The following is a 12,599-nucleotide window of genomic DNA, read 5'->3' as shown; positions in this document are numbered from 1 at the left end:
TTTTTTTTTTTTTTTTTTTTTTTTTTTTTTTTGGGACAAATAACGATTCTTGATGTTTTGGGTTTATTTTGTTTTCCGTTTTCTTTCTTTCCATTTCCGTCTTCTTAACATTAATTGATGTGCACCTAAGGTTGGTAAGCATGAAGACCACCTGCCTCACTACAACAAAAATGGTTATTAACGACAACATTTATTATTGCTAATATCAAAGTATTAGCGACGATATATCGTCGCTAAAAAGAAAACAAAATTTTTGAACAACTTGTCATTGCATTCACTATTTGCGACGACATGTCGTTGCACAAATTTCAGTATTAGCGAGGACATATCGTCGCTAACATTTGACATATTATTCGTGATGAGATATCGTCGCTAATATCGGTTGCGCCAAAACCAATCTGGCGCCAACGATTTTGGCGCAAGTTTGTCCATTATTTGTGACGACATGTCGTCGCAAATACTGATTGTTACAAGTGGCGGTGACGTGTCCAAAAAGAGGTTCCAGATATTTCTTTATTTTTTGCGACCACATATTGAAAAGTCATTGTAAAAAATAGTTCCAGAAAATTTTTTTCAGATCGACTATTTTTGCGACGACACATGTCGTCACAAAAAAGGGTTCCAGAAAATTCTACCAAGGACGACCATTTTTTGCAACGACTTGTTTAATAATGTCGTTGCAAATAACTGAGAATTTAAATTTCCTAAAAAAGGTGGTTTCTTTATAAATTGATTTTTGTATTTTGGTTGTGGTTTGTGGTTTTGTTTTGGATTTTGAATTTAGTTTGTGAATTATAAATTAGAATTGAAATTGAAATTTGTGGTAATTAGATTGAAATTTGTATGAAATTTGTTTCATGATGATTAAAAAATAGGCGACTTATGGAAATATTAAGAAATTAAAAATAATGAATTATATATATGATGATAAAAAAATTTAGATGGAAATTTTAATTAGTATTATATTATTAATTAAAAAATTAAAAATAAATATTATAAAATAGTTAATAGAATGTTAAAGACATATTACATTAGTATTATATGATCACTAAATATATTTCATTCTACAGCACCTGATGCCGCACCTCGATGACGTCATAAGTATACTCGTAATGTTTAATTATATTTTTTTATTTAAATCGCATTATGTATTTAATTATTTTTCTAATAATATTTGTAGCATCAGATGGAGGGAGAAAGAGAAATGCAGATCCAGACGCAGTCTACTACTTCTGGATCATCCACGGCAAGAGCAGTTAACGAGCATGATATTATGGAGCAGTTTTCGGGCACTCGCAGAGGACACAAGACTGGAGTGGGTCGCACACTCCCACAAAAGGTTAATCGAGGGGATACGTCATCATCTAGCTCATGCTCGACAAGATCTTCTACGACACATTCGGACCCACACGTAGAAAAATACTTGCAACAAATGTGATGCTAGTGATGTTGTTAATTTAGGAGATTAGATTTTTATTAATGTAACAATTTTTATTCCCGTATATTTCTACTATAATTACATTTTTATTTTATTTTATTAATTACTTTTTTATAATAAAAATTTTTATTTCTATTTTTATTATTTATTAATTATATTTAATATTGGGTTTAAATATATAGTAATATACAACATTAATTATTAAAATGAGAAAAAATAAATAAAAAATTAAAATATTATTTGCAACTACAAATGTGGTCACAAAAAATATAAGCCACATCGGCTAATTTTGCATCTTTTGTGACGACTTAATTCATAAATTATCATCACAAATACTCAATGTCATGTCATCTTAACGATGTAACCGATGAAATAATTGCAGCAACTTATTTGCGACGATTGTCGTCGTAAAAATAATTGTGACGACTGATTGTCATCGCAAAAATTATTTTTGCGACGAAACAATTGTAGCGACAGGTTTGCGACAACAAGTGGTCGTAAAAAATGTATTTACAATGACTTTGCATTTTTTGCAACGACTTTTTATCATCGCTAATAACCATGTTTCTTATAGTGCCTGCTAAGCATGTTTTTACATTGATTGCACATTAATAAAAAGGAATTTAAAGTAATTAATGGTACTCATCATCAATAGATAATAATGTGGAAATAAATTTCTAATGGAGCTTCTCTGATAGAATAATAAAAAAAAAAATATCAATAGTTCTTCATTTTTATAAATTAAAAAATGTCTATTCTACATATTTTTTTAATCTGATGTGATTTTAACTAAATTTAACGGTTAAAAACTGACATTATCGATAGATCAGACTTATCAAAGAAACTTTCAATTTGTATCTTAAAGAGAACATAGCGAAATATTTTCCAACTGAAAATAAAAATAAAAGGGCTGTTGATATTTTTATTTAAATTCTTCTATTAGATTTTTACAAGCGTTGGTACCATTGCTTCAAACCCCAAAAAAAAAAAAAAAAGTGAAAAAAATGCTATAATTTTGTAAATAATGTAGAGCCTTAGAATAATGCGGAGCCAAATTTATTCTTTGTTATTTCATTGACAAAAATTGTCATGTAGAACGTACATGATCCAAAAATGTAAGGAGATTATTAATAATATATGGATAATTTTTGATAATTATGTCTTTATAATAATTATTTATTAAATATAAAAATTTAATTACAATGACATGATAAGAATCTCTATTTTTTTAGTCAATTATGCAGGTTCCTCGAAAACAACTCTTTACGTCTTCAAACAAAAAAACAAAGAAGCGAGAGATTAAAAAAAATAATAATAATAATACAAACAAAAAACTCAACGTCATCAATTCACACTATTTTTTTTAACTTCCCCACTTTATACGCATGTTTGTCCGGTCACTTTTCGGACCAAAGAGGTCAGATAATTAATTAAACTTTCTTACCAAACTACAAGGCCTTGATGTCTGATGGCTTTTTTTTTTTTTTTTCTCAATGAAAGATGTCTAATGGCTTTTGTAGACCTTGGTCCGGTTCTATAACGCTTAATTACAGTAAAGCTGTTTAATGCGAACATAATAAAGTGCAATCTATAGCCAAAAAGAAAACAGAAATTGCACGTGATTTAAAAGGGAGAAAAATTACCATGTTCACGAAGAAGTAAGAAATTAGAACAAAGAAAGTAGTGTAACTAAGAATCTCCGTTCTACATGTATGCTGAGTGAAAATAAACCTGAGTAGAAACTGTTTCTGGTAACAGATTTACAAGGATATTCTTAGTTTTTATTTATTTATTTATTCACCAAGGATATTCTTGCATTAGCTGATGGTGGGGTATTTTTGGTTTTAATTGTGAAAGTTCATGACATATAATAATTTACGTATATAGAAATTTGAGAAGGTTATGTCAAAGCTCTTGAGTACGGCACCAATGAAATGAACCAAAGTGTGTTTGGAGTAAGAATCTGTGTCATAGTTCGGATCATAGTTCGTAATTCGATATAATATTTTCTCTCACAAAAAATACACGTAAATTGAAAATAATTCTGAATCATAATTTTAAATCCATGAACTAAACGTACCCATATTGTGCCTCGTTGGCTAGACAGTTCTAGCGAGACTTGTCCTGTTGCTTTACAAAGTCAAGACTAAAGACTTCCAAGCTCTCAGCCGCTCGGCAGCAGAACTTTTAAATTTACAGCCTCGTTCACTTCGCGGATTCGAGTTTTCAATTCAAATTGAGATGTGACATTTTTAGAGCTTTTTACTATAGCAGAAAAAGTTAGATGTGACATTTTCTGAGAATTTTTTACTGTAGAAACCTAAAACTGAAAACTTGAATCGGTGAAATGAACGAGAATATATATTTACTATTTTTGTCTTTTAATCAAATCGTGAAATCTCTTTTACTTCAACTTTGAAGGTTTACAAAATGCTTACTTAGTTGCTAGGTCCCTTTTTTGGAATTTTTTTAATTTCTTAGGTATTTTTAAATGTTTCTCATTAATTTTTTATGTACAACTCTCTAAGCATTATTATGAGATATTTAGGCAATATTTCATGATTTTTAAGGTTGAATTGACTTTTGTCATAGGTACTAAAATTATTACAAAATATACCACAGTGATGTCATTTAAGTTTTGTATACTGAGTAAAATTATACTTATATTTTTGTGTATTTCATTCGGTATCTTTAAATTTTGTGAGAGTTTCGTGATTTTTATGGATTTTACGAGTTTTAAGTATCTTTAGGTGTGACATTCTCTACAATAGTTTATGTTTGTTGGCATATGTCAATCCAATTCTAAAACTTGTGGTGTTTATGTAAAGTGTCCCATTATTTTTCTAAAATATGGCTCTAATTATTTTTTCAACTTTTCAACTAAACAAGCCGAACCCTTACTCAAAAATAATTAGAACTTCTCATTAGGTATTTTTATTAGTTGGCCATTCATTAGTAATATTGTAAAATTTTAAAAAATAGGTTCAAGAAGAATTCAGATTATAGAAGAAGATTTCGAATTAAATTTGAAGTTAAAGTTACAGATTATGTTGAGTTGTGATATCTGGAGATAAGGATTAAAAAGGGTGATTTTAATTTTGAATGGGAGATAGCCTACAAGAAGATATTTGCTTGCAACCCAAGGCAGATTCATATTTAAATTCAAAGGCATATTCAGATTTAATTTCTAGTAGCATAATCCGATTGCTATTTATGAGGAGAGGAGAGGAGATAAAGTAATAACTTAGAGTATTTGAAAGTCTTAGATATATATTGTTGGGCATTTAAATTTGATTGACCTGCAGATGTGAGACTTGTTCGGATTTGGATAAATGGAGCATAATCCGATTTATAGTTGAAGACTTGGAGTTTGAATTATATTTAAAGAATAAAGTTAGTGTCGCAAAAGTGGGGATGGAAGGAATTGAAATTTTGAAATAGATTTGGAAAATCTATTTGGTGTAATTTTGTCTACTTGTTGTACAAAGCAATACTTGGGTTTATATCTTGGATAAATATGTAGTACATCAAACAATGAATTAGTTTTATTTAAAAGTTGAACATGGGATAATTGATGAAAATATATAGATAGAGCAATTGGTTAAAGAGAAGATAATTATTGGATATTCATGAAGTTTTTTAAGGTTGTCGTGGAGTATAAATTCTATATAAACGGCTCTAGGATGCTCATTTATAGTGTACGGATTTAATAGAACATTTCCAAAGGAAAAGTTTGTGAATTTTAAAGCTTATTATTAAAAAAAATATTCAGAGAGACGTATGTGAGTTTTTGTGAGCCTTGTGAGTTATTAAAATCGTCCTTCGGGAGAGGGATTTGTTGCTTTCGTGAGGAAGCTCTGCCAGTCGAAGGGAGTTCGCCAGGTGAATAGAAGACGTGTGGTGCACGATAAACAATCATTGTGGAGATTCGTCACAGCGGTGTCATTGTCTAGGAGTGGGTCCTTCAATGAATAAGTCAATCCGGTGTTTTTAATTTTTGGAATATAGTGAACTGTTTATTATCTGTGCATGACCCCGCAAATGTAGGTGTGCGCACCGAACTGTAATATCATAATGTGTGTTATTTTACTTTCTGTACTTTATTCTGCTCGAGTAACTGAATGTAATTAAACCGGATCTTAATTAGTTAAGTCGTGTTCTAGACAATGTTCTAACATCATTTGAAACACTAGACGTAACATAAGATATAACACTTCTGACAATTAAAATTAAGGTGAAATAAAGAAAATAAGCATTTTACATAATCTAATAAAAAATATTATGCTTAATTTAATAAAATATTCGATATTTTGTGAATAAATTTGTCATAATTTTTTTTTTTAATATAACCGCACAGCAACACGTGCCTAAGAAATTCTTTCCAAATTCTCTTTTAAGCTTTCTAAAAGTTATCGATTATTCTTTTCTAAAGAAATTCTTTCCAAATTCTCTTTTAAGCTTTCTAAAAGTTATCGATTATTCTTTTCTTTTCTTCTCTTTTTTCCAGTAATTTTCCAAATAAACTGTTTCTTTTCCAATTCATAATAATTAATATGAAAAACCATAGTCTGCAGACTCATGATTTGTGTTGGACATTAAGCATTTGGACCTAAAATGTCAAATTAATCCAACAATAAAGTGTATTGCACATTTGGATGCGCAAGTAGTACGAAAGGATCGATGGATCATGGATCTATTACAGGCTACAGGCCTAGCCTGTCGGCTGATGTCTACTCCCATTCTCCCGTTTCTTTAACTTCTATGTTTCAAAGTGATATTATACAATGTGTCATATTTATTTGATATTGAAGGCTTATGACCCGTTTATTGAAGTTAGTGATTTTGATTTTAAATTTAAATTTTGTGAGAAAACTCATTAATATGATCTTTTTTTATTCAAATTTTTTATAAGAAAGTTAAATCAAAATAATGAGTTCAAGTCTCATAATCAAACGGTACCTTATCTATTTCACTCTCAAATAAAGAGGATTTAATTCTAGTTTTTTATATTGGATGGCGAAAGAGTTAAAACGAAACACAAGTCAATATAGAATTTTGATCGCAAGGCTAAAACTGGTAATGGACAGGCCATACCTCACATGCTCCACTTCTTTTTGAGCTAAATACCTCTGGCGATTGCGAAGGAAAGTTTCTGCATTGCTCTTAATTAATATTAGTTTTCAAACTGCTTATATTTCTGGGAATTTTTCCAACTTTCTACTTGAACACCTTGCAACATACTCTATTATGGTTGAACAATGAATAAAATTTACGGATGTGTTTTTTTATCTAGGGAAATTAGGTAGCCATATCCCTTTCAATTAACAGCATTTATTTTTTTTTCATGCAAATGGACTGGGAGTCTAGGAGATGAGAGGGGAAAGGAAATAATAAAAAAGGAAACAAATTGACTTGTCATTAAAAGGCCAGTAATCCCCCATTACTTGAGCTGCCCCGCAATATTTGTTATTAGAAGTTGGGGCGACTAAGCAAGCGATCGAGATTGGAATTCACATATTGTACAGAAATACGAATTGAAATGTATTGCAAAAGAAAATGGTATACCCCATTACTCATTTTTTCTAAAAATCTAGATAATGTGACGTTCATATCTTATTTATAAAAGGAAAAAGTGATATTTATTATTTGACCTTATTAAATAAATTTGTTTCGTACATATCGATATACACAACAATGCCGGGTGATAGTATGTTTATTTTTAATCGACCAACTTATTATGACAAATGAAAAATGGACAAATATTTTACAAGGTCGACAGATGGTCCCAGCCTACTTAACATTGAACTTGCAATAAATGTATACAACATTTAAAGGAAAGCATTAACTAGGTTTTATTAAGACGTCAGTGATAGCACGTACGTCTTCATGGCACTGCAGCATCTCGACAACTTGCCTTATGGTGGGCCTAGCTTCCTTGTCTTCCTCCACACATTGCAAAGCCACTTTAACCAGAACTTCCATCTCGTTCCTGTCAAAATTCCCTTCCAGTATGGGATCTGCAATTTCTTCAATCCAAGCTTCCGTGGTAGAAGCTCCATTCACCTTCTCCCTAACCCATGTCACCAACCTCCCGTGCTCAGCCGTCCCTCCGCCGCCGCCGATCACGATTTGTACGCCTGTCGGTTTCCTTCCAGTCACCAACTCCAACACCACAATTCCATAGCTATAAACATCCACTTTAGAGGTGATAGGAAGATTATAAACCCACTCAGGCGCCATGTAACCCCTCGTCCCTCGAATCCTCGAGAAGCTTGAATTATGAGCCTCGCCTCTGTTCTGTATCTTGGACAGCCCAAAATCAGCCACTTTGGCTTGGTAATCCGAGTCTAAGAGTATGTTATCAGGCTTCACGTCGCAGTGCAAAACCCACTCCAAGCATTCGTCATGCAAATAAGCTAAGCCTTTTGACGAGCCCATTGCAATGGCAAACCTCTTTTCCCAATCAAGTGCATGATCGGCACTAAGGTTGTCAGCTAAAGATCCATGTTCCATGTACTCGTACACCAAAAGCCTGTGCTTTCCCTCAGCACAATATCCCCACATCTCAATCAAGTTCATGTGGTTTAGTCTTCCTATGATGCTTAATTCTGCTAAAAACTCAGCTTCGCCTTGATGGGCTTCTCTCATCCGCTTGATCGCCGCAACTCGACCATCCGACAACATGCCTTTGAAAACAGTACCTCCCCCTCCGTTTCCAATTTCTTCGCAGAATCCCCGAGTCGCTTTGCGCAGATCGGCGTATGTGAATTCCTGAAATCTAGTTGCAGCAAGCATGTACCCTTGGGCCTTTTCGTCCTTTCCATTTCTTGTCAAATACAAGAAACATAACACTACCGCGACACAAACAAACTCCATCCCAGCAAGCCCAACGGAAACCCAAACCAAAACCATTAAGGTCGCATTTTCGTGGGGCTTTTTATACGCTGTCGTTAATATCACCGATTTAGAAGGGCAATCCAATTCTATTTCTTTGCCGGGCTTCTCATAAAACGAAAGATTAGCTTTAGGAACTCTTATGTAGACGTCTCCATTGAAATTTGATGCGCGCTGTCCGTTGAGCAGTTGAGTCTTGGGATAACACTTATAAACAGAGTCTTCAAACTTGAATTGGAAGCCTTTGCATTCTGTCAAATTTAAGCAAACTTCTTCACAACCCTTTAACGTCTGATTCTGAAAGAAGCCTCTGTCGTAGCCATAGAACTCGGCATTGGCAACGCGAAAAAAGCCGTCAATCTCCCGACTATTGTTCCATTTTACCTCCGGTTCACAACCGTAGAACCAATCTCTATGATTAGCCATCTTAAATCCGTGTATGCAAGAGCATCTCTGACCGAAACTGTGGTGGTAAGTGCAAAAACTATTTGGCCCACATGTACCATGAATATCGCATGGTTTGGGGAAGGCTTGCCAGGTAACAACCCACGTACTTTTCTTCATGTCAAAACTGTATAGGCGAAGATTTCCGTCCGGGTCCAGGGTTAATCTTCGGTGAAGTTTCTCACCGTAATCGGAGGCCAAGACAAAGAGATCGTCTGATGATGAGAAGACTCCGAACGAGTTTAGGACCGCAGTTTTGCTGTTGTTGTAAGTTGATCTCCCATTTTCAAAATACTTTAGCCAAGGATAAGGCCAGTACACACTTGATAATTGCCGATCCGGACCATGACAAAGCAGGTGGAGGACGTTGTCATCGTCCCAATAGAGTTTGTAATAGCCAGAGGAATAGTTGGTCTGGCTTTTTGACGAGACAACATCAGTATCCATGGTTAGCTTTTGTTGAGGAAGAAGTGTATCCGTGGGAGATTTAAAGCTTTCCCAGAGGGTGAAACTTTGACCCCCTTCTGAGGTACGGAGGACGAGGTTTCCGGTGTCTTCGAGCTGCAGTTTCACGGCGGAAATATTTCTCGTTCCTGTGCTCCAAAGGGTAACTCTTCCTGCGTCGAGAAGTACGAGGTTGCCATTTTTAGTCAGCGAAAGCTTTGAACCTCTTCCGTTGACTGGTTGGTCTCGGTTCGCCATCCAAACTATGGTAGGATCAGAGGATATTGCAAACCATATAGCAAAGCAGAAAGCGTTTTCTCCGACGGCTTTAAAGCCTGCCGAGAAAACGCCGTTTGGCGAAACCAGAACATCGCTTGTTGCACTTTTAACAGATAGGGATGAGCCTGGTAATAGGGTATTTGTAGATGAAGAAAAAGGAGCTTGAAATAACAAAGGCAGAAGAAGGAAGAGAATGCGGAAATCCATGAGAATTTCAGAATGTTTCGAATAAAGATTGTTTAATCCCTACACTAGTCTGAAACGCTTCTTATAGTAGAACAATAAAAAAAGCCCAGAGGCCACAAATATAGGACTAATTAAAATTCCAAGCAGAGAGACGTAAAAAGTGACTTCTTGATGCGTTGATGATTCTACTTTATGTGAAAATTTTTTACAGTAGTAAAAAAGTTAAATATAATTATTTCTGAGAGTTTTTACTTATACCAAAACTCAAATTTTAAACTCGAATCGGTGAAATGAATGGCCATGGAAGAATATTCATTCCACGCACACCCAATTTTGTGTATAGTATATTCTGGAATGTTAAAAAGTCAAATGGAATTCAACGTGAAATATACCTCAGAAGTCGAAATACACAATATTTTCTTTTTTCTTTTCTTAATTTGTTTGGTATAACTCCATACACACATCCTAGGTCCTACGTAATAATTGTTATAACGTTGAGTTGTAGACAGAATCAATCAAACTAATTAGCATTTAAGCCGGCATCAATCTTATACAAAGGCATGCTCTGTCACTCAAAATTAGATTAATTTGGATTATGATGAAAACAACGTATAGAAAAGAAAAGAAAGAAAAAAAAAAAGCATTGTAGTTATCTTTCGCTCGCAAAACTATATTTAATTATATGTACACACACATACATACATACATACAGCAACGTCACTTCGCGCGTGACGAAGTTTTGGACATGATCGGTAACCATGGTTGATCTCTGAAGAGCACGTCCGAAGCACACACGGCCGCAACTAGGGCAAATGAACCCAAGAAGATGACGACAAAGGAAATGGACTCAAGAAGACTTTTGACTTACTCATTTGCGAGCGATGAAGCTTTTTTCTATTGTGTTTAGGAGGTGAAGTCCACGTAAACCTTTTTTTTTTTTTTTAAGGTGGAAGGCTAGAAGTTTGCATAAACTAAAATGTGATAAAATCATTTTGGTATTTTACAATATTTTCCAGCACATCTTTATTTTCCAGTTTATTTTATTTGTTTTTCCTTCGTTCTGTTATAACAAATAGATTGTTCTAGAATACGTTTTTTTTGCTGAGGTGTACAATTTGGTTACATCGATTTGTGTAAGCAGAGAATTCTGTTAGGAAAGGAATCTAACTCTGCTCTATATGTACGTTGTACTCTCGAGTATTATTCAGTGAATGAATGAGAATGATTTCTCTCTTCTTCCTCAACATTATTTCGTAAAATGGTATCAGAGCGATTTGCTCTCCCTGCTCTATTTAGTCTCTGAGTATGGCTTGTGGAGGTCAACAAAACAACGCCAATCGTTTCCAGGCTTTGACTCTACCTTCCTCATCTAGCACCGTGGATCAGCAGGATCCGACCTTTATGGACGGAGCGAACAGTCCATATTTTCTCCATAGTGGAGATCATCCTGGTCTCATCTTGGTATCTCATCCTCTCACTGGTCCTAATTACAACACTTGGAGCAGAGCCATGTTCATGGCCCTCAATGCCAAACACAAGCTCGGTTTCGTTGATGGATCTATTCTGAAACCATCGGTTGAAGCACCTCTTGCTGGGATCTAGTCCTATTGCAACAGTATGGTGATTTCATGGCTACTCAACTCTGTTTCGAAGGAGATTGCAGATAGTCTTCTGTATTTGGACACTGCTCAAGCTGTTTGGACAGATTTACATGAGAGATTTCATCAAAGCAACACGCCACGTATTTTTCAAATTAAGCAGCAACTACAAGGGTTGTGTCAAGCCTCTCTAAACATCAATACCTACTATACACGCTTGAAGATTCTGTGGGATGAACTCAAGCATTACCAGCCTATTCCGGTCTGCCGCTGTGGAGGTATGAAAGGTTGGCTTGACTATAACCAACAAGAATATGTCATGCAATTTCTAATGGGTTTGAATGAGTCTTATGGAACAATCAGAGGATAGATTTTGCCGAACGATCCTCTGCCTTCCATTTCGAAAGTTTTCAATCTTATTGTTCAGGAGGAGAGACAACGTACAATCGGTACTGGATCTACTGGTCCGGCCAATCCCTTGGCATTTAAGGCCTCATCACCGGGTCCCCTCGCTGCTGCTTCGCCGTCGGCCCTCCCTGGGGTGGTTGCGTCTTCAGCAAGCAAACCCAGAAGAGATCGACCTGTTTGTACGCATTGTGGGCTGGCTGGACATACCGTGGATAAATGCTACAGATTACATGGGTATCCTCCTGGATTCAAGCACAAGTTCAAGGCCCATTTTACACAAACGACCCAATCACCTTCAATGGGCTCTCTTCAATCCAGCTCATCTCAACATAGGGTTTTTCATGACCGACCTCAGATCTCACCTTCAGCTACAACGGCGATGAGCTCGCCTCTACCGAATGGTCTGCTGAGCACCAATCAATTCCAGCAACTGATTGCCTACCTGAGTTTGCAACTTCATCATCGTGTGATCGCCACTCCTGACACACAAACAGCTAAAGATCCTTCGGTCTCTAATCCCTCTGTTTCTCAAATCTATGGTAACTCTCTTTCCATTTCTTCCCTTTCATCTCTTTCCATTCCGTCTGGCACATGGGTTATAGATACTGGTGCAAGCCATCATGTTTGCTGTGATTTTTCTGTGTTTTCTCATTCAATTCCTATCCAAAATACCACTGTCACGTTGTCCAACAGTCACGCCGTAAGAATCGAGTGCATAGGCTCTGTGAAATTGTCCAAATCCTTGATATTACATGATGTGCTCTTTGTTCCATTGTTTGCCTTTAATCTACTCAGTGTCAGTGCACTCACACTCAGCCATAACTGTAGTGTTAATTTTCTTTCCAATTCGTGTGGTATCCAGAACCTCACTCAGGGCTTGATGATTAGGAGGGGTAGAAGATAAAGAA

The 12,599-nt window shown here is 35.3% G+C and overlaps 1 protein-coding gene across 1 annotated transcript; it reads right to left on the bottom strand.

Annotated features, from left to right (window-relative positions):
• Window positions 1–7,223: 7,223 nt before the first annotated feature.
• Window positions 7,224–9,706, bottom strand: LOC21390209 (putative receptor protein kinase ZmPK1). Its single transcript, XM_010103369.2, has one exon. The coding sequence runs from the start codon at window positions 9,704–9,706 to the stop codon at window positions 7,280–7,282; it is 2,427 nt and encodes an 808-aa protein (XP_010101671.1). The 3' UTR covers window positions 7,224–7,279.
• Window positions 9,707–12,599: the final 2,893 nt, after the last annotated feature.

This window comes from Morus notabilis, unplaced genomic scaffold (assembly GCF_000414095.1).
Source record: "Morus notabilis unplaced genomic scaffold, ASM41409v2 Scaffold557, whole genome shotgun sequence".
Classification (NCBI taxonomy): domain Eukaryota; kingdom Viridiplantae; phylum Streptophyta; class Magnoliopsida; order Rosales; family Moraceae; genus Morus; species Morus notabilis.
Note: the sequence above shows the minus strand (reverse complement) of the source record. Positions and strands in the feature narration are given on the sequence as shown.